This window comes from Bombina bombina, chromosome 4 (genome assembly GCF_027579735.1).
Source record: "Bombina bombina isolate aBomBom1 chromosome 4, aBomBom1.pri, whole genome shotgun sequence".
NCBI lineage: Eukaryota > Metazoa > Chordata > Amphibia > Anura > Bombinatoridae > Bombina > Bombina bombina.
The window spans coordinates 1,220,334,452-1,220,358,615 of record NC_069502.1 but is presented as its reverse complement, the minus strand read 5'-3'; the positions used below and the strand labels follow the sequence as shown (position 1 = coordinate 1,220,358,615).

General features: G+C 41.6%; 1 protein-coding gene across 1 annotated transcript in view; it reads right to left on the bottom strand.

Annotated features, from left to right (window-relative positions):
* Positions 1-24,164, bottom strand: part of TMEM63B (transmembrane protein 63B) — a gene marked incomplete in the record, with an annotated part of 652,794 nt that overhangs the window by 192,026 nt on the left and 436,604 nt on the right. The window contains 4 exon segments of the mRNA XM_053712736.1: positions 13,691-13,777; positions 13,857-13,963; positions 15,364-15,517; positions 15,768-15,905. Of these exon segments, the coding sequence (XP_053568711.1) occupies positions 13,691-13,777; positions 13,857-13,963; positions 15,364-15,517; positions 15,768-15,905 (486 nt within the window).

Below are 24,164 nucleotides of genomic sequence, written 5' to 3'. Positions count from 1 at the left end.
TCACTAATTCCACAGACAAGGGTTCCTTTACTGGGAACTCTAATAGATTCTGTGTCCATGAAAATTTTCTTGACGGAGGTCAGAAAGTTAAAGATTCTGAATACATGCCGCGCTCTTCAGTCCAATCCTCAGCCTTCAGTGGCTCAGTGTATGGAGGAAATTGGATTAATGGTGGCAGCAATGGACATCATTCCGTTTGCTCGATTTCATCTTAGACCTCTACAACTGAGCATGCTCAGACAGTGGAATGGAGATTATGCAAATTTGTCTCCTCAGATAGATCTGGATCAGGAGGCAAGAGACTCTTCTTTGGTGGTTGTCGCAGGATCATCTATCCCAAGGGACGTGCTTCCGCAGACCCACATGGGTTATAGTGACAACGGACGCCAGTCTACTAGGTTGGGGTGCAGTCTGGAACTCCCTGAAGGCTCAGGGTGTGTCGGAGTGATATTCAATTCGCTTCAGCCAAATTCATTTGGTTCCAGTCGGACAACATCACAACTGTGGCTTACATCAATCATCAGGGAGGAACAAAAAGTTCCTTAGCGATGACAGAAGTATACAAGATAATTCGGTGGGCGGAGGCTCACTCTTGTTATCTGTCAGCAATATACATCCCAGGAGTGGACAACTGGGAAGCAGACTTTTTGAGCAGACAGACTTTTCATCCGGGGAATGGGAACTCGATCCGTAGGTCTTTGCCGCTCTGATTCTCAGGTGGGGCAGACCGGAATTGGATCTGATGGCGTCTCGTCAGAATGCCAAGCTCCCAAGATACGGATCCAGATCAAGGGGATCCTCAGGCCGAACTGATAGATGCCTTGGTCATTCAACCTAGCTTATGTGTTTCCACCGTTTGCTCTCCTTCCCCGGGTGATTGCTCGGATCAAACAGGAGAGGGCTTCAGTAATTTTAATCCCTCCTGCGTGGCCGCGCAGGACTTGGTATGTGGATCTGGTGGACATGTCCTCTCTGCCACCGTGGAGGCTTCCATTGAGGCAGGACCTTCTCATTCAGGGACCCTTCCATCACCCGAATCTAGTTTCTCTGCAGCTAACTGCTTGGAGATTAAACGCTTGATTTTATCTAAGCGAGGGTTCTCTGATTCGGTCATTGATACTTGATTCAGGCACGTAAGCCTGTTACTAGAAAGATTTACCATAAGATATGGCATAAATATCTTTATTGGTGCGAATCCAAGGGCTACTCATGGAGTAGGGTTAGGATTCCCAGAATTTTATCTTTTCTCCAAGAAGGATTGGAGAAAGGGTTGTCAGCAAGTTCCTTAAAGGGACAGATTTCTGCTTTGTCTATTCTGTTACACAAACGTCTGTCAGATGTTCAAGACGTTCAATCTTTTTGTCAGGCTCTAACTAGAATCAGGCCTGTGTTTAGACCAATTGCTCCTCCTTGGAGTTTGAATTTAGTTCTTAATGTTCTTCAAGGGGTTCCGTTTGAACCTATGCATTCCATAGATATTAAGTTGTTATCTTGGAAAGTTTTATTTCAGCTTTACAATGTGATTCCCCTTATCTTATTTTCCAATCTGATAAGGTGGTCTTACATACCAAACCTGGTTTTCTTCCTAAGGTTGTTTCTAATAAGAATATTAATCAGGAAATTGTGGTTCCTTTCTTGTGTCCTAATCCTTCTTCTAAGAAGGAGCGTCTGTTACATAACTTAGACGTGGTTCGTGCCCTGAAGTTTTACTTGCAGGCGACTAAGGATTTTCAGCAATCATCTTCATTATTTGTTGTTTTTTCTGGAAAACGTAGGGGCCAGAAAGCTACGGCTACCTCTCTTTCTTTTTGGCTGAAGAGTATCACCCGTCTTGCTTACGAGACTGCTGGACAGCAGCCTCCTGAAAGAATTACGGCTCATTCCACTAGGGCTTTGGCTTCCTCATGGGCATTTAAGAACGATGCTTCTGTTGAACAGATTTGCAAGGCTGCAACTTGGTCGTCTTCACACTTTTTCAAAATTTTCCAAATTTGATACTTTTGCCTTGTCCGAGGCTGTTTTGGGGAGAAAGGTTCTTCAAGCAGTGGTGCCTTCCATTTAGGTTCCTGTTTTGTCCCTCCCTTTCATCCGTGTCCTATAGCTTTGGTATTGTATCCCATAAGTAAGGATGAAATCCGTGGACTCGTCATATCTTGTAAAAGAAAAGGAAATTTATGCTTACCTGATAAATTTATTTCTTTTACGATACGACGAGTCCACGGCCCGCCCTGTCAATTTTTCAGACAGGTTTGTATTTTTATTAAACTTCAGTCAACTCTGCACCTTGGCTTTTCCTTTCTCTTCCTAACTTCGGTCGAATAACTGGAGAGGGAGGGAAGGGAGGAGCTATATATACAGCTCTGCTTTGGTGCTCTTTGCCTCCTCCTGCTGACCAGGAGGCGTAATCCCATAAGTAAGGATGAAATCCGTGGACTCGTCATATCGTAAAAGAAATAAATTTATCAGGTAAGCATAAAATTCCTTTTCCTCTCACTCCCTAAAGCCAGGAAGTCAATAACTGACATGCCTGACTCGCTGAATATGTAAACGTATGTACTATACTCTAATCACTGAGATATTGTTTTCCTCTCACTCCCTACAGGCAGGAAGTCACTAACTGACCTGCCTGACTCACTGAATATGTATACGTACGTACTAAACTCTAATTACTGAGCTATTGTTTTCCCCTAACTAGCGGCCTACAGACAGGAAGTCACTAACTGACCTGCCTGACTCACTGAATATGTATACGTACGTACTATACTCTAATCACTAAGCTATTGTTTTCCCCTCACTCCCTAACTAACTGCTTACAGACAGAAAGTCACTAACTGACATGCCTGACTCGCTGAATATGTATACGTACGTACTAAACTCTAATCACTGAGATAGTTTTCCCCTCACTCTACAGACAGGAAGTCCCTAACTGACCTGCCTGACTCACTGAATATGTATACCTACGTACTATAATCACTGAGCTATTGTTTTCCCCTCACTCCCTACAGGCAGGAAGTCACTAACTGACCTGCCTGACTCACTGAATATGTATACGTACGTACTATACTCTAATCACTAAGCTATTGTTTTCCCCTCACTCCCTAACTAACTGCTTACAGACAGGAAGTCACTAACTGACATGCCTGACTCACTGAATATGTATACGTATGTATCAACAATTAATTGGGTGAAGCGCTAAATCTATCCTACTCAGCCTAACTAAATTAACTATCTCCTTCCTGGATAGTTTGGAAATAAAATTTAGCAAATAGTATATATAGTTGGCGCTTAGAGCGGTAGGAAATGTAGATATGTATGTGACTCTATATATATCAGCCATTTTTGAAAAAATACTATATCAGCCGTTTTAAATATTTCCAAAAATTTATTTTGAAACGGTTATATAATGTCTAAAAAACACACATTCACTTCCAACTATAGTTGATCATACAACACTCACACTTCCATATATACCTTTAGAAAGGTTCTCTCACCTTTTAGCGTATGTCCGTACGCGCGGTGAATAAAGTCTTAAACACTAGGTGACACAATGAGGCTCTTACCTCCTTCCCGTGTCTCCGTGTTAGCTGTCAGCCTCACTCGACACTCCAACTAGCTGCGGCTATCGAACTCCGTTAATGACGTCACCGGTTTCCAGATTCCAAAGGTGACTGATACTTGCACAAGTATATTTTCACAAACTCCTCCAAGTCGTCCTCTGCTCTTTAGTACATCAGGTACGGAGAGTGTGATAATCCTTCCTTTACAGAGTCGTTTTTTGAGAAGATCTGTAAATAACTTCCAATAGCAGGTCATTCCTTCTACGCGTTTCAACCCTTAAGGGTCTTTCTCAAGATACTGTTTCCTGCACTCTCACACCTTAAATATCCTGTTACAGGTGATTCGTTAGTCTCCTACTTCCTCCAACCTGTGTATTCCGTGGAGGGAAAAGGTGACGCATGTTTTCAGTTTCTCCATATTTAATCAAGCACTTTCCCAAGTATATTTGCATTATTATTTTTTCTTCTGGATACTTTAACTTTCTATCTCTTAAAGTGAACCATCCATCATAGGATAACTTAGAACATGTTATTTCAAAAAATCTCTAGTTCTTCTTTAGTACAAAATAGACATTCTGTGAAACATTTCTAAAAACTTTCTAAAAAACTCCCTAAAAGAAACCTCCTAAAAATCCTAATACTTTTACAATTATCCACACAATCATAAATTAATTCACTCAATAATAAAACAATACATTAATTCACGGCCAAAGTATTAAATTAAGGGCCTATAGTATATTTTATTTTTATATATTTAATTAATACACACCAGTTAATGGGATATCACTAAGGAATAAATAGTTAATTGGGATGGTTATAATAAAAATATTAATTATACATAAAAATTATTAAGTTAAAAAGGGGCCAATTCTAACTCTGAATTCAAACCATTGGGGTGAAGGGTATTAAAATTATAAATTAACTCTGCTTCCCTCTTTAAAAGTTTATTTTCAAAATCCCCTCCAATCCTTACGTACCAGGCATAAGCCCCAGAACTTAAGTTCCTTTATGTTATTTTTGTGGATATCTCTAAAATGTTGATATAAGTGGGTTTCCAACTTTCCCTTCTCTGTATTCCATAAATGTTCCCTCATAAATGTTTCCTCACCCGGTCCCGGAGCATCCTAGTAGTTTCCTCTATATATAATAGCTGACAAGAAGATTGTAACATATAGACCACCCCTTGCTACTACATCTAATGGTATCCTTAATGATGTATTCTTTATCTGTGCCTGGGATCATAATATTTTTCTTTTTCATTCCACACCTACAAGCTTTGCAGGGGGTGCACGGGAAGAAGCCTCTCACCTCCTCTCCCCATAAATCCATTTCCTTTACTACTTTTTTTCCTTTTTTTTCTTTTAAATTCGCTAGGGGCCAGTAGTGATTTAAATTTTTTGTTTTTCTATATATTATCGTGGGATATGGGGGCAACTTATCTCCAATGACTGGATTGTTCTTTATCAGATGCCAGTGTTACCTTAGAATTCTTTTTATAACCCCGTGATCATCACTATATGTAGTGATAAAGGGAACATCTAGCACGTCTTTTTCTACATTGTCTTTCCTCTTATATTCCAGAAGGGAGTTTCTATCAGTGTTTCTCGCTCTCATTACAGCAGTTTTAATGTTGTGCTCCTCATAGCCTCTTTCTTTAAACCTATCTTCCAACACTGCTACTTGTTCATCAAAATCAGTCACTTTTGAACAGTTTTTTCTGATCCTCAAACATTGCCCAACTGGTATGTTATCTTTCCACTTATGGTAGTGGCAACTGGTGGCGTGGATGTAATTGTTTGAGTCTGTAGGTTTAAAATGTGTTTTTGTCAAACTCTTCATTGACCACCATTAAATCTAAATCTAGAAATGTAATTATATCCCTACTGATCTCATAGGTAAAAGTGAGCCCTCTATCGTTATTGTTCATAGTATTAATGAATTCTTTAAGGGTATCCTCGCTTCCATGCCAAATAATAAGACAAAAAAATTTCTACAGCGTCCAATCCTAAATTGTGTTTAATATTAGTATACAGTGGTGACACATCACAAGTAGCCATCAGGAACCCTTCCTCCCATTTAATTTCTTTCAATATTCTAAGAACGCTAGTGGAGTCTTTTAAATAGGAGTCCAATTTCACCACATACTTCTGCAAGAATTAGTACGTAGATAAATTCTTGAAGATATAGTGAAAGAACAGAAAGAATTTATAATAGAAAGTATACGTTTCATTTTGGAACATAATTATTTTTTGTTTTATGGGAGATTGGGAACAGAGGTTTCTTCAATTCGCGGAGCTCGGCGCGAATCTTGTGCTTTTTAAGAGATATATAGATGACATTCTTATTATTTGGCATGGAAGCGAGGATACCCTTAAAGAATTAATTAATACTATGAACAATAACGATAGAGGGCTCACTTTTACCTATGAGATCAGTAGGGATATAATTACATTTCTAGATTTAGATTTAATGGTGGTCAATGAAGAGTTTGACAAAAACACATTTTAAACCTACAGACTCAAACAATTACATCCACGCCACCAGTTGCCACTACCATAAGTGGAAAGATAACATACCAGTTGGGCAATGTTTGAGGATCAGAAAAAACTGTTCAAAAGTGACTGATTTTGATGAACAAGTAGCAGTGTTGGAAGATAGGTTTAAAGAAAGAGGCTATAAGGAGAACAACATTAAAACTGCTATAACGAGAGCGAGAAACACAGATAGAAACTCCCTTCTGGAATATAAGAGGAAAGACAATGTAGAAAAAGACGTGCTAGATGTTCCCTTTATCACAACATATAGTGATGATCACGGGGTTATAAAAAGAATTCTAAGGAAACACTGGCATCTGATAAAGATCAATCCAGTCATTGGAGATAAGTTGTCCCCGTATCCCAGGATAATATATAGAAAAACAAAAATTTTTAAATCACTACTGGCCCCTAGCAAATTTAAAAGAAAAAAAAAGGAAAAAAAGTAGTAAAGGAAATGGATTTATGGGGAGAGGAGGTGAGAGGCTTCTTCCCGTGCACCACCTGCAAAGCTTGTAGGTGTGGAATGAAAAAGAAAAATATTATGATCCCAGGCACAGATAAAGAATACATCATTAAGGATACCATTAGATGTAGTAGCAAGGGGTGGTCTATATGTTACAATGTTCTTGTCAGCTATTATATATAGGAGAAACTACTAGGATGCTCCGGGACCGGGTGAGGGAACATTTATGGAATACAGAGAAGGGAAAGTTGGAAACCCACTTATATTAACATTTTAGAGATATCCACAAAAATAACATAAAGGAACTTAAGTTCTGGGGCTTATGCCTGGTACGTAAGGATTGGAGGGGAGGGGATTTTGAAAATAAACTTTTAAAGAGGAAAGCAGAGTTAATTTATAATTGTAATACCCTTCACCCCAATGGTTTGAATTCAGAGTTAGAATTGGCCCCCTTTTTAACTTAAAGGGACACTCAGGTTTTATTACATTTTCATGATTCAGATACAGCATGTTATTTTAAACAACTTTCCAATTTACTTCCATTAAAAAAATGTGCACAGTCTTTTATATTTACACTTTTTTTGAGTCACCAGCTCCTACTGAGCATGTGCAAGAACTCAGACTATAAGTATATGCATTTGTGATTGGCTGATTGCTATCACATGGTACAGGGGGAGTGGAAATATACATAACTTTGAAACTTGTTAGAATAAAATCTACTACTCATTTGAAATTCAGAGTAAATTCTATTGTATTGTCTTGTTATCTTGCATTTGTTGATTATGCAAATCTGCTGTGTTTACTGGTCCTTTAATTATTTTTATGTATAATTAATATTTTTATTATAACCATCCCAATTAACTATTTATTCCTTAGTGATATCCCATTAACTGGTGTGTATTAATTAAATATATAAAAATAAAATATACTATAGGCCCCTAATTTAATTCTTTGGCCGTGAATTAATGTATTCTTTTATTATTGGGTGAATGAATTTATGATTGTGTGGATAATTGTAAAAGTATTAGGATTTTTAGGAGGTTTCTTTTAGGGAGTTTTTAGAAATATTTCACAGAATGTCTATTTTGTACTAAAGAAGAACTAGAGATTTTTTGAAATAACATGTTCTAAGTTATCCTATGATGGATGGTTCACTTTAAGAGATAGAAAGTTAAAGTATCCAGAAGAAAAAAGAATAATGCAAATATACTTGGGAAAGTGCTTGATTAAATATGGAGAAACTGAAAACGTGTCACCTTTTCCCTCCACGGAATACACAGGTTGGAGGAAGTAGGAGACTAACGAATCACCTGTAACAACAGGATATTTAAGGTGTGAGAGTGCAGGAAACGGTATCTTGAGAAAGACACAACTGTGAAATGCGTAGAAGGACTGACCTGCTATTGGAAGTTATTTACAGATCTTCTCAAAAAATGACTCTGTAAAGGAAGGATTATCACACTCTGCGTACCTGATGTACTAAAGAGCAGAGGACGACTTGGAGGAGTTTGTGAAAATATACTTGCGCAAGTATCAGTCACCTTTGGAATCCAGAAACCGGGTGACGTCATTAACGGAGCAGCTAGTCGGAGTGTCGAGTGAGGTTGACGGCTAGCACGGAGACACGGGAAGGAGGTAAGAGAGCCTCATTGTGTCACCTAGTGTTTAAGACTTTATTCACCGCTCGTACGGACATACGCTAAAAGGTGAGAGAACCTTTCTAAATCACACAGAAATTTTGAACAGTGTCAGTGAAAGCGCTGACAGCTGAAAGCGGTTAATATACTTTGGAGCACCTTATAGGACAATCAGCCCTGAGATAACGGGGGATTGTTGGGAATTTCCCAAGTTATATACTTACATTTGTAATCGAAAGGATATATTACACTGGGGAACCATTCCATTTTTAAATCAAGCACGAGACATTATTGGTTTTTAAGAGAATTGGATACTATCATTTGAATTTGTACTGAGATTTTTTAGGCATTTGTGTGTTTAACATTGTGATTTTTATTGCACAGTATATATGGAAGTGTGAGTGTTGTATGATCAACTATAGTTGGAAGTGAATGTGTGTTTTTTAGACATTATATAACAGTTTCAAAATAAAATTTTGGAAATATTTAAAACGGCTGATATAGTATTTTTTCAAAAAGGCTGATATATATATATATATACAGGGTCACATACATATCTACATTTCCTACCGCTCTAAGCGCCAACTATATATACTATTTGCTAAATGTATACGTATGTACTAAACTCTAATCACTGAGACATTGTTTTCCCCTGACTCCCTACAGCCAGGAAGTCACTAGCTGACATGCCTGACTCACTGAATATGTATACGTATGTACTATACTCTAATCACTGAGATATTGTTTTACCCTCACTCCCTAACTAGCTGCCTAATCCATGTCAATTGCAAATTGTATCTATAATTAATGCTTTATTGAAATAGCCTATATTAATTTTGGTTTATACAGTCCCTGTAATCAACAAAACAATTGAGAGATAAGATACTATAAAGTTATCACGGGGTATGACTATAGGGTTGATTTATCAAAGGTTCTGCAAGCCTTTCGACCCCATACGACTGCAGGTCCTCACAAGAGTACATGCACGCCACATTTAACAAGCAGCGGTCATTAGACCCCTGCTTTCCTAACCTTTCGCCACCTCTAAAGTGGCAAATTTCAATCTCCCCGGTATATTCCAACTGGGAAGATTGACATCTCCTGCCCGCGCGTGATTGGCTGTGCGTGGGTAGGAGTCGGGATTGCACGTGAACGCAAGCCTTGAAGTATATTTATGGCTTGTCAGGCATTTAGGGGTATGAAGAACAAACTTACATATGGAATAACAGAAATATAAAATGCAACATACTTGCCTAATTTCCAAAAAGGTAATATCTACAACATAGGTCTATATAACTGTATTCAGTATTGATCTGTATAATTGTAAAAAAAGTGTGCAGAAAACAAACAAAAACTGGTTAAAACATATATTCACTATTATATCAGTCAACACAATTTCTAGGGTTCAGGCAGGATAACCATCTTATATCAAACACAATCTGAATTACAGTAGCAGACATAAGCTAGCAAATAAGACCCATATTATTATTACTAGGTCCTTATGGTATATTAAGGGCTTAGCCAATGTCAGCAAACATGGGGGATGCATCCCAGGTTGTTCTAAAAGAGAAAGGTGTCACCAACCAGAGGAGTCTGACTATCCAAGGAGTGTGGTAAATCAATAGGCTGAGTGTTGTTGACACCAGAGTCTCTCTTCTTGGAAATGTTGGCATCCCAAAAAAAAGCTGCTCATACTGTGCTAGTAGAAGCCTTCCCAAAGACCCAAAGTGCCCTCTCACGTGTGCGTCGCTGGATAAGTGTAGGGACCTTCCATAAGCATATCTAGTGGACTTAGCTTGGTAAGTTCTGCCATCATAGTCCTCTAATGTAGAAGGGATACTTACAATAGTGTGGAACAACTGAATGCCGTCAGCCAATGTTGGTTGTGTTTGATGTGGCTTAGGTTTATTAGGGTAATCCATCTTTACCAGTAACCCTATCTCCAGATCAGGTGCATTCCTAACTTGGAGAGGCAACGACTGCCGGGGTCCAAGGGCACCGTCGTCAAGAGAGAGACAGAAGTAGGGATCATGTGAGATATTTTAGCAGACGGATCACAGACTTGAGTATTAGGTACAGCAAGCATTTCTTTTGTAAAAGTGGCTCTGAATCCCAGCAAGAGATTTCTTAACCCTTCTATGATTACAGGTTCTGACATCATGTCACACATTGAAGAGCTGATATTAGAATCCTTGGTAGATAAATCTATCATGTGAGGGTTAAGCGTGGCTTGTAGTTCCATATGTGAATTCGGCACTATATTCTTTCAGGACATTTTTCAGCTCATCAATAAGTCCAGGAATATTCATCATATCTAGTTGTAAAATGCAGTGTGGAGCTCAGAAGGGCACTCTTAAATTAACTGCAGTACCCGGGTTACCGGGGGGTATCGGAGTCTCATAGTAGGCCGCCGTCTGAGGTCTCAGTGGTCCAGTTCAGGGGTCATGAAGAAAACAAACAGTTCTTTAGCACATAAAACAGTCGAATTGGGGAGTAAAACTTTGGATGCTGTTTATGACCAGCAATAATCAGTGTATTAGGTGATCATCACTGAGAGCCTCTGAATATGTTGCCTTTCATGGCCACTGTCTGGCCCCCCATACATTTCTTTTTATTATTAATATATGGAATATTTTGCTGCTGAACCATTTCATATGCACAATAAAAAGCAATATTAGGATATAGAAACTAAATTATCTGTCTCTCTCATTAAACACAGATCATAAAGTAAGGCTGTTTACTGTTATGAGTTTGCTTACCACTGTCTCAAGCATTTTTACTTACTGTAGAATTTAAATATGAAGTGCAATGCTTTCTGGTCACTGTAGGCCTGATAAAAGCTAAAGTAAAAAGCTAGCAGGGTTGTGCGCTCTGCAAATGTTCTTCTTGAAGAGGATTTACTGTGCACACTCGCACTTCACCCTAAACCCTTAGATGAGACACACACTACAGACTCACTAGCACACCAATGCCCCCTTACAAACTACAGGTACCACAAGTTCCCCTTACACAAACACCACTCATGGGCAGACAAACACTACAGACTCACTAGCACACCAATGCCCCCCTTACAAACTACAGGTACCACAAGTTCCACTTACACACACACACCACACATGGGCAGACAAACTAAACCCTTAGCCGAGACACACATTACAGACTCACTAGCACACCAATGCCCCCTTACAAACTACAGGTACCACAAGTTCCCCTTACACAAACAACACTCATGGGCAGAAACTAAACCCTTAGCTGAGACACACACTACAGACTCACTAGCACACCAATGCCCCCTTATAAACTACAGGTACCACAAGTTCCCCATACATAAACACCACACAAAAGCAGATAAACTAAACCCTTAGCTGAGACACACACTACAGACTCACTAGCACACCAATGCCCCCTTACAAACTACAGGTACCACAAGTTCCCCACAAACAACACTCACGGGCAGACAAGCTAAACCCTTAGCTGAGACACACACTACAGACTCACTAGCACACCAATGCCCCCATACAAACTACAGGTACCACAAGTTCCACTTACACACACACACACCACACATGGGCAGACAAACTAAACCCTTAGCCGAGACACACACTACAGACTCACTAGCACACCAATGCCCCCTTGCAAACTACAGGTACCACAAGTTCCCCTTACACAAACACCACTCATGGGCAGACAAACACTACAGACTCGCTAGCACACCAATGCCCCCTTACAAAGTTCCCCTTACACAAACACCACTCATGGGCAGACAAACACTACAGACTCACTAGCACACCAATGCCCCCTTACAAACTACAGGTACCACAAGTTCCCCTAAAACACCACTCATGGGCAGACAAACTAAACCCTTAGCCGAGACACACACTGCAGACTCACTAGCACACCAATGCCCCCTTACAAACTACAGGTACCACAAGTTCCCCTTACACAAACAACACTCATGGGCAGAAACTAAACCCTTAGCTGAGACACACACTACAGACTCACTAGCACACCAATGCCCCCTTGCAAACTACAGGTACCACAAGTTCCCCTTACACAAACACCACTCATGGGCAGACAAACACTACAGACTCGCTAGCACACCAATGCCCCCTTACAAAGTTCCCCTTACACAAACACCACTCATGGGCAGACAAACACTACAGACTCACTAGCACACCAATGCCCCCTTACAAACTACAGGTACCACAAGTTCCCCTAAAACACCACTCATGGGCAGACAAACTAAACCCTTAGCCGAGACACACATTACAGACTCACTAGCACACCAATGCCCCCTTACAAACTACAGGTACCACAAGTTCCCCTTACACAAACAACACTCATGGGCAGAAACTAAACCCTTAGCTGAGACACACACTACAGACTCACTAGCACACCAATGCCCCCTTATAAACTACAGGTACCACAAGTTCCCCATACATAAACACCACACAAAAGCAGATAAACTAAACCCTTAGCTGAGACACACACTACAGACTCACTAGCACACCAATGCCCCCTTATAAACTACAGGTACCACAAGTTCCCCATACATAAACACCACACAAAAGCAGATAAACTAAACCCTTAGCTGAGACACACACTACAGACTCACTAGCACACCAATGCCCCCTTACAAACTACAGGTACCACAAGTTCCCCTAAAACACCACTCATGGGCAGACAAACTAAACCCTTAGCCGAGACACACACTACAGACTCACTAGCACACCAATGCCCCCTTGCAAACTACAGGTACCACAAGTTCCCCTTACACAAACACCACTCATGGGCAGACAAACACTACAGACTCACTAGCACACCAATGCCCCCTTACAAAGTTCCCCTTACACAAACACCACTCATGGGCAGACAAACACTACAGACTCACTAGCACACCAATGCCCCCTTACAAACTACAGGTACCACAAGTTCCCCTAAAACACCACTCATGGGCAGACAAACTAAACCCTTAGCCGAGACACACACTACAGACTCACTAGCACACCAATGCCCCCTTGCAAACTACAGGTACCACAAGTTCCCCTTACACAAACACCACTCATGGGCAGACAAACACTACAGACTCACTAGCACACCAATGTCCCCTTACAAACTACAGGTACCACAAGTTCCCCTAAAACACCACTCATGGGCAGATAAACTAAACCCTTAGCCGAGACACACACTACAGACTCACTAGCACACCAATGCCCCCTTACAAAGTTCCCTTACACAAACACTCATGGGCAGACAAACACTACAGACTCACTAGCACACCAATGCCCCCTTACAAACTACAGGTACCACAAGTTCCCCTTACACAAACACCACAGAAAAGCAGACAAACTAAACCCTTAGCTGAGACACACATTACAGACTCATGAGCAAACTGATGCCCCCCTTATACACTACAGGTACCACACGTTCCCCTTACACAAACACAAGAACCATGCCAGGCAGGTGGGCACAACCACACATGGGCAGACAACGAACCTGGTTAGTCCCAGTGAAGGCAACAGCAACACCATGAAGATGAGGAATGTGTAGCACTTGTGCATTGTGGTCCTGTTCTCTCCAGACCTGAAACAAGACCACACATGTTACAAGATGAGCTAGCAACTCGCCTGCAATAGGGAATCACAAAAGTATAGGTCTCTACCTGGTCCAATGGGCTTCAAAGAACGCAGAGTAGTAAACTATTGTAGGCAGCAGAGAAGAAAACGCCCAGAGCAGCAGAGTGGGAAAGAACTGGGTAATAATAGGATTCTGTACAGAGGGGAAAAAACAATATCATTAGACCTTACAAATGAATTTCTACCTAAAACTAATGCAATATATAAAATGCACAAGAGACGCTCAGATAAGGCCCTACAAGGGTTTGTGTGCGCCCCTCAGCACTGAGAAGGAAACAGACATTGGTATCGTTACTGCAAAAGCAGCTGCCCACTTCTCTAGTGCATGCAATTATAAGGACTAGCGACCCCGCAAATAGGTTAAACACACAGTAGAAGCACCATTCGGGACACGCAGAGCACGGCTGATCCTGAGCAGAAACAGCTGCCAATATAAACAGCGGCACTAGTTGCACAACTCAGATGTGGAACTAGCGCTAATGTTTGGATCAGTAGTAATTTCCACTCGGGAACGACAGTGCTCTGCAACTGCCTAGCGGTACTTCTACTGTGTGTTGTGTGGGTTAAACGCACAATAGTGTAGGGTGAATAGTCTTAAAATGAAATGCTCTAACCAATTAGAACATGTGATTTATAAACTATCATGGCCCTTTAAGCATGTGTGTTTGTACAAATATTGTAACTGTGAGCAGTATGTGCAGCTAAATTAAATAGTAACTCATCTACTTTTAAACTAATAATATGATAATTTTATTTTATTTAGAGGCACTGTGCGTGAAGTAATGAGCCCCGGGGCCAATTCTACCAATTACTGATCAGCCCTCCATATAAAACTTCTGGAAGCCGCTGCTCTAGTTACTGTAAATGAGCAACAGTTAGTGTGAATGCCGCTCATATATTTCTTTTACAGCACAATGGCTGGTGCCGCACTGTAATGTTGTTATTGTGTGTAATCTTATGCCTGCAGTGTACCCAGCCCCAGGGGTACTACAGTGCGCCCGGACCCTAGGGGTACTATAGTGCGCCCAGACCCCAGGGGTACTATAGTGCGCCCAGACCCCAGGGGTACTATAGTGCGCCCAGACCCCAGGGGTACTATAGTGCGCCCAGACCCCAGGGGTACTATAGTGCGCCCAGACCCCAGGGGTACTATAGTGCGCCCAGACCCCAGGGGTACTATAGTGCGCCCAGACCCCAGGGGTACTACAGTATGCCCTGCATATCTCTACAGACTTTTTCTCTTAAATAAAAATTGGAAGTCAGGCAGAACTTGCTTTATAGAGCAATATATAAACAGTGTGCATAAGTACCTATGCTGTTTTAGTGGCTTATGAGACCTTATTATGGAACAACATATTCATGTATTCCGTAAGAGTTAAATCTTTTCTTTAGGTGTATTTTGCTCCATACAAAGAAAAGAAAAGCTACCACAAGTGCATATTCTCTGTGGGACCAATGGAGCAAGCAGTCTGTATTCAATGCAGACACTGAATACACGCGTGGCCTCTGCACTGCCACAGGACACAGACTCACGTTCAGGTACTCCACCGGCTTGGTTACGTTAAACTTGTCCATAGTGGTGATGATTATGGCCGGAGTAGTGAGGAAGAAAAGGAGAAGGAAGAGTATCACATTGATGACCATGCAGCGGATCCACCAGACAAAGCCACGAGTCGAGAGATGCTCCCTAAACAAAACAGTCCGTCAATCTACAGAAAGCAAATAGCTTATCCCCATTAAACAACCCATTAATAAGAGAGAAAATGGCTTCAATAATTACAGCTGCGATATATAAAAGTAAAAGAAACTTAAGAGCAAGTGCCTGATGCCATGAGAGGAGTTCCGAGGCACTGAACATACGCTATAGGGATAGCACACTCCCCAGTACAGAGCTCCCAGACCAGAACGTTCCTACTCTACCCGGCTCCCAGGCTTACCAGTAGATATTCTGTGGGTCGGGGGCGTAGCTCACAGTCCAGTTTCGCACATGCAAACACTCACTACAGGAAGAGACCTTAGGTTCCCCACGGCAAGTGCAGCCACGGCACTTACATGCATTGAAATCCTTTAGAATCCTGCAGGAAGATGACAGAGAATTCAAACCCAGAGAACAAATGAGAGAGACAAAGGAGGAATAACATTTTAACGAGAGGTTCCCCTCTGCCCTATTCTCGGTCCTCTGAAGGGGATAAACAGACCTCACAGCAGTTTGACTGCCCATTCCCACTAAAAAATAAGCACTTCACCATTTCACCTTTCTCCTGTGAAGGAAAAAAACTAATTATGCTTACCAGATAATTTAATTTCCTTCTGTATAAGGAGAGAGTCCACGGCTTCATTCCTTACTGTTGGGAAATACTGAACCTGGCCACCAGGAGGCGGCAAAGACACCTCAGCTAAAATACCTCTCCCACTTCCCATCCCCCAATTATTCTTCCGAGGGAACAAGGAACAGTAGGAGAAATATCAGGGCATAAATGGTGCCAGAAGAAAAACATAATTTATGTAAGAACTTGCCTAAAAAATGCATTTCTTTCATAGTGGCAAGAGTCCATGAGCTTTTGAGGTTTGGGATATACATTCCTACCAGGAGGGGGCAAAGATTCCCAAACCTCAAAAAGCCTATAAATACACCTCCCACCTCAGTTTAACATATAGCCAAGTAGTGAGGTGTAAGAAAAATGAGTAAAAAGCATACAAAAAAAACAAATCATGCTTACCTGATAATTTCATTTTCATCGTTACGAGGAGAGTCCACGGCTTCATTTATTACTTGTGGGAAATACAGAACCTGGCCACCAGGAGGAGGCAAAGACACCCCAGCCAAAGACTTAAATACCTCACCCACTCCAGAACAAACAACTCAATTTAGGTCCACCCAACAGAGAACCGGGCAGGAGCCGTGGACTCTCCTAGTAACAATGGAAATTAAATTATCAGGTAAGCATAATTTATGTTTTCCATCTAATACGAGGAGAGTCCACGGCTTCATTCATTACTTGTGGGAAACACATTCCCAAGCTCTAGTCTAGATAGCACTGAATGAAAAAAACGGGAGGGTAAAAAGGAGGCGGACCCTAATCGGAGGGCACCACAGCCTGCAAAACCTTTCTCCCAAAAGCTGCTTTAGCCGAAGCAAAAACCTCAAATTTGTAAAACTTTGTAAAAGTATGTAAGGAGGACCAGGTAGCCGCCTTACAAATCTGCTCCATAGAGACCTCATTCTTAAAGGCCCAAGAAGAAGCCACAGCTCTAGTTGAGTGAGTCTTAATCCTCGGAGGAGGCTTATGTCCCGCTGTCTCATAAGCCAAACGAATCATGCTCCTCAGCCAAAAAGATAGGGAAGTAGAAGAAGCCTTCTGCCCCTTGCGCTTCCCCAAATAGACAACAAACAAGGTAATCACTCCTTGAAAAAAAATTCACAGAGTGTACTGAGAAAGAAAGATTCTTCCCATAGGAGGTCTCATTCTAAAAATCTATTCAAACCCTAAGAATATAGAATTTTTACTGAATTCATCCAAAAACAATTTAATCTGCTCCGCACCAGAAGGACTGGTTTGAGAACCACACCTTCATGCAGTCTAATAACTAGTAATTATATAGCGTTTTTCTCCCAGGAGGATACAAAAAAAACACTTCTTCAGTGCTTACAGTCGGAGTTAACCAAATTAGCAGCTGAAAAAAACAGTAGTTATTACCCAAATAAATGGTACACAAATTGACCTCAAAGGCCAAAGGGCTGTATTAACCCTGCCGGGAAATGAATCTACGACCCTTGGATCTAGAACAAGCGTTTGTAGTCAGGACTTTCACCAACTGATCTACATCACCGGACTAAAAGTAGGGCAGAAAAAACTCTAAGCCTCCAGAAATAGTGGAGATAATAGAGATCAAACTAATTATTATCCTAACAAGATAGAGATAATAAAATATATTTTAAATCATTATAATAAATATAGTAAACATAATTAAATTAATACATCTGAAGTAAATAAACAGAGTTCTATACTTGAGAATCTGAAACTGCTTATGCTAACTGTTCAACAAAGGAAATAAGAGAACAGTAATGTCAGCCACAGATAAAGCTGAGCTAAAAATATAAACAGTATGTGAATATGCTCTACTAAGGTTATATTCAAATTCTAAAGAAACCTGAAAATAAGTACCAATTTCATAGAAATAATAGTACAGTCCCAAGAGGGAATCAGAATAACCATTCTCTAGAATATATTACAAATAGTATATTGAATAGGAAAAAACCTCAAGAGCAAAAATCTTAAAATCCAGATTTGAAAAGGATTAACAACATAGTTAATAGGAGGACTAGACTCCTAAAAGCTATAAATAAAAAAAAAAAAATCCTTAAAGCACACAAAATGTTCAAATGAAAAATAAGGAGAATTTTTAACAAACTGTCTGATACAGGATCCCGAAGCCTTTTGACCTCTCCTCTGTCCAGAATAAACGACAAACAGGGAAGAAGTTTGTCGAAAATCTTTAGTTGCCTGCAAATAAAATTTCAGGGCACGGACAACGTCCAGATTGTGCAGAAGTCGTTCCTTCTTTGAAGAAGGGTTAGGGCACAATGATGGAACAACAATCTCTTGATTGATATTCCTGTTAGTGACTACCTTAGGTAAGAACCCAGGTTTAGTACGCAGAACTACCTTGTCTGAATGAAAAATCAGATAAGGAGAATCACAATGTAAGGCCGATAACTCAGAGACTCTTCGAGCCGAGGAAATAGCCATTAAAAACAGAACTTTCAAAGATAACAGCTTGATATCAATGGAATGAAGGGGTTCAAACGGAACACCCTGTAAAACGTTAAGAACTAAGTTTAAGCTCCATGGCGGAGCAACAGTTTTAAACACAGGCTTAATCCTGGCCAAAGCCAGACAAAAAGCCTGAACATCTGGAACTTCTGACAGACGTTTGTGTAAAAGGATGGACAGAGCTGAGATCTGTCCCTTTAACGAACTAGCAGATAAACCCTTTTCTAAACCTTCTTGTAGAAAAGACAATATCCTAGGAATCCTAACCTTACTCCATGAGTAACTCTTGGATTCGCACCAATGCAAGTATTTACGCCATATTTTATGGTAAATTTTCCTGGTAACAGGTTTCCTAGCCTGTATTAAGGAATCAATCACTGACTCCGAGAATCCACGCTTTGATAGAATCAAGCGTTCAATCTCCATGCAGTCAGCCTCAGAGAAATTAGATTTGGATGTTTGAAAGGACCCTGAACCAGAAGGTCCTGTCTCAGAGGCAGAGACCATGGTGGACAGGACGACATGTCCACTAGATCTGCATACCAGGTCCTGCGTGGCCACGCAGGCGCTATTAGAATCACCAATGCTCTCTCCTGTTTGATCCTGGCAATCAATCGAGGAAGCATCGGGAAGGGTGGAAACACATAAGCCATGTTGAAGACCTAAGGTGCTGTCAGAGCATCTATCAGAACCGCTCCCGGGTCCCTGGACCTGGATCCGTAACAAGGAAGCTTGGCGTTCTGGCGAGACGCCATGAGATCCAGATCTGGTTTGCCCCAACGCCGAAGCAGTTGGGCAAATACCTCCGGATGAAGTTCCCACTCCCCCGGATGAAAAGTCTGGCGACTTAGGAAATCCGCCTCCCAGTTCTCCACGCCTGGGATGTGGATCGCTGACAGGTGGCAAGAGTGAGACTCTGCCCAGCGAATTATCTTTGAGACTTCCATCATCGCTAGGGAACTCCTTGTCCCTCCCTGATGGTTGATGTAAGCCACAGTCGTGATGTTGTCCGACTGAAACCTGATGAACCTCAGAGTTGCTAACTGAGGCCAAGCCAGAAGGGCATTGAGAACTGCTCTTAATTCCAGAATGTTTATAGGAAGGAGTCTCTCCTCCTGAGTCCATGATCCCTGAGCCTTCAGGGAATTCCAGACAGCGCCCCAACCTAGCAGGCTGGCGTCTGTTGTTACAATCGTCCAATCTGGCCTGCTGAAGGGCATCCCCCTGGACAGATGTGGCCGAGAAAGCCACCATAGAAGAGAATCTCTGGTCTCTTGATCCAGATTCAGCATAGGGGACAAATCTGAGTAATCCCCATTCCACTGACTTAGCATGCACAATTGTAGTGGTCTGAGATGCAGGCGTACAAAAGGTACTATGTCCATTGCCACTACCATTAAGCCGATTACCTCCATGCATTGAGCCACTGACGGGTGTTGAATGGAATGAAGGACACGGCAAGCATTTAGAAGTTTTGTTAACCTGTCCTCCGTCAGGTAAATTTTCATTTCTACAGAATCTATAAGAGTCCCCAAGAAGGGAACTCTTGTGAGTGGCAATAGAGAACTCTTTTCTACGTTCACCTTCCACCAATGCGACCTTAGAAATGCCAGAAATAACTCTGTATGAGACTTGGCAGTCTGGAAACTTGACGCTTGTATCAGGATGTCGTCTAGGTACGGAGCTACCGAAATTCCTCGCGGTCTTAGTACCGCCAGAAGAGAGCCCAGAACCTTTGTAAAGATTCTTGGAGCCGTGGCTAACCCGAAGGGAAGAGCTACAAACTGGTAATGCCTGTTTAGGAAGGCAAACCTTAGGTACCGATAATGATCCTTGTGAATCGGTATGTGAAGGTAGGCATCCTTTAAATCCACTGTGGTCATGTACTGACCCTTTTGGATCATAGGTAAGATTGTCCGAATAGTTTCCATTTTGAATGATGGAACTCTTAGGAATTTGTTTAGGATTTTTAAGTCCAAGATTGGTCTGAAGGTTCCCTCTTTTTTGGGAACCACAAACAGATTTGAGTAAAACCCTTGTCCGTGTTCCGACCGCGGAACTGGGTGGATCACCCCCATTAGTAAAAGGTCTTGTACACAGCGTAGAAACGCCTCTTTCTTTATCTGGTTTGCTGACAACCTTGAAAGATGAAATCTCCCTTTTGGAGGAGAAGCTTTGAAGTCCAGAAGATATCCCTGAGATATGATCTCTAACGCCCAGGGATCCTGGACATCTCTTGCCCAAGCCTGGGCGAAGAGAGAAAGTCTGCCCCCCACTAGATCCGTTTCCGGATCGGGGGCCCTCACTTCATGCTGTCTTAGGGGCAGCAGCAGGCTTTCTGGCCTGCTTGCCCTTGTTCCAGGACTGGTTAGGTTTCCAGCCCTGTCTGTAGCGAGCAACTGTTCCTTCCTGTTTTGGAGCGGAGGAAGTTGATGCTGCTCCTGCCTTGAAGTTACGAAAGGCACGAAAATTAGACTGTCTAGCCCTTGGTTTGGCTCTGTCTTGAGGCAGGGCATGGCCCTTACCTCCAGTAATGTCAGCGATAATTTCTTTCAAACCGGGCCCAAATAATGTCTGCCCTTTGAAAGGTATGTTAAGCAATTTAGATTTAGAAGTCACATCGGCTGACCAGGATTTAAGCCACAGCGCTCTGCGCGCTTGAATGGCGAATCCGGAGTTCTTAGCCGTAAGTTTAGTTAAGTGTACTACGGCATCAGAAATAAATGAATTAGCTAGCTTAAGGACTCTAAGCTTGTCTATAATCTCATCCAATGGAGCTGAGCTAATGGTCTCTTCCAGAGACTCAAACCAGAATGCCGCCGCAGCCGTGACAGGCGCAATGCATGCAAGGGGTTGTAATATAAAACCTTGTTGAACAAACATTTTCTTAAGGTAACCCTCTAACTTTTTATCCATTGGATCTGAAAAAGCACAGCTATCCTCCACCGGGATAGTGGTGCGCTTAGCCAGAGTAGAAACTGCTCCCTCCACCTTAGGGACCGTCTGCCATAAGTCCCGTGTGGTGGCGTCTATTGGAAACATCTTTCTAAATATAGGAGGGGGTGAAAAAGGCACACCGGGTCTATCCCACTCCTTGTTAACAATTTCTGTAAGCCTTTTAGGTATAGGAAAAACGTCAGTACACGTCGGTACCGCAAAATATTTATCCAGCCTACATATTTTCTCTGGAATTGCAACCGTGTTACAATCATTCAGAGCCGCTAATACCTCCCCTAGTAATACACGGAGGTTCTCAAGCTTAAATTTAAAATTTGAAATGTCTGAATCCAGTTTACTTGGATCAGATCCGTCACCCACAGAATGAAGCTCTCCGTCCTCATGTTCTGCAAACTGTGACGCAGTATCAGACATGGCTCTATTATTATCAGCGCACTCTGTTCTCACCCCAGAGTGGTCGCGTTTACCCCTAAATTCTGTCAATTTAGATAATACTTCAGTCATAACATTAGCCATGTCTTGCAAAGTGATTTGTATGGGCCGCCCTGATGTACTTGGCGCCATAATATCACGCACCTCCTGAGCGGGAGACGAAGGTACTGACACGTGAGGAGAGTTAGTCGGCATAACTTCCCCCTCGTTGTCTGGTGAAATTTTCTTTACATGTACAGATTGGCTTTTATTTAAAGTAGCATCAATGCAATTAGTACACAAATTTCTATTGGGCTCCACATTGGCCTTTAAACATATTGCACAAAGAGATTCCTCTGTGTCAGACATGTTTAAACAAACTAGCAATGAAACTAGCAAGCTTGGAAAATACTTTTCAAATAAATTTACAAGCAATATAAAAAACGTTACTGTGCCTTTAAGAAGCACAAAAAAACTGTCACAGTTGAAATAACAATGAACCAAATTAGTTATAGCAACCAAATTTTCACAGTAAATGCATTGAGTTAGCAAAGGATTGCACCCACCAGCAAATGGATGATTAACCCCTTAGTACCCAAAAACGGATAACAATTTAATATAAACGTTTTTATCACAGTCAAAAACACAGTCTCACAGGTCTGCTGTGAGTGATTACCTCCCTCAAAACTAGTTTTGGAGACCCCTGGGCTCTGTAGAGACGTCCTGGATCATGGAGGAAGAAATAGGAAGACTGTGACTGAATTTTTACTGCGCAATAAAGCGCCAAAATAGGCCCCTCCCACTCATATTACAACAGTGGGGAAGCTCAGTAAACTGATTTTATTCATAAACAAACGACAGCCATGTGGAAAAATAATGCCCAAAAAGTTTTATCACCAAGTACCTCAGAGAAAAACGATTAACATGCCAGTAAACGTTTAAAAATAAAATTATGAAATGTTATTAATAAGCCTGCTGCTAGTCGCTTTCACTGCAGTGGAGGCTCAAATATAAGTTAAATGTATACAGTATTTTCTTAGTGAAGTTCCATTCCCTAGAAATACCTCAGTGTAAACATACATACATACATATCAGCCTGATACCAGTCGCTACTACTGCATTTAAGGCTGCACTTACATTACATCGGTATTAGCAGTATTTTCTCAGTCAATTCCATTCCTTAGAAAATAATATACTGCAACATACCTCCTTGCAGGTGAGCCCTGCCTGCTATCCCCTGTTCTGAAGTTACCTCACTCCTCAGAATGGCAGAGAACCGCAAGTGGATCTTAGTTACGACCGCTAAGATCATACACAAACTCAGGTAGATTCTTCTTCTAATGCTGCCTGAGAAGAAACAACACACTCCGGTGCCGTTTAAAATAACAAACTTTTGATTGAAGAAATAAAAACTAAGTTTAACAACCACAGTCCTCTCACACGTCCTATCTATTAGTTAGGTGCAAGAGAATGACTGGGTATGACGTAGAGGGGAGGAGCTATATAGCAGCTCTGCTTGGGTGATCCTCTTGCACTTCCTGTTAGGGAGGAGATATAATCCCATAAGTAATGGATGACCCGTGGACTGACTCCACTTAACAGGAGAAATCAAAGCATCACATTTGATTAATCACCACTGTTCAATAATCCCCCTCAGGAGATATTAACCCATGATTCTATTAAGATAAAAGTAGTCACACTGTGACCCTGACTTCTAGTGTTTTCAACATATGTAGAAATTTAAACGATCTTACCAGAATCCATACTGTGGAACAGAAACACAGCCTCTCAAGTGTGACAGTCTTGTAGCATCGCTCCTGACATGGACTTGAGTGAGAAAACAAGCAGGCAGTGAAATTCGTCAGCACTAATTGCTTAGGAGCTGTTAGCAGGCAGTCTGGATGGGTTTGCAGAAAGACTCTCCCTGCATCTCCAGACTAACTTTCATCAATGCTCTCACTGAGCGGCTGACAAGACTACTTAAAACTCCAGTCCCATATCAAAGGGCAAATATCCTTCCTAAGGAACTATTCTGAATCTTCTGACACTTCTCTGCCATCCTCCTGTGACAAAAGGCAAAGAATGACTGGGGGATGGGGGAAGTGGGAGAGGTATTTAAGACTTTGGCTGTGGTGTCTTTGCCTCCTCCTGGTGGCCAGCTTCAGTATTTCCCAACAGTAAGGAATGATG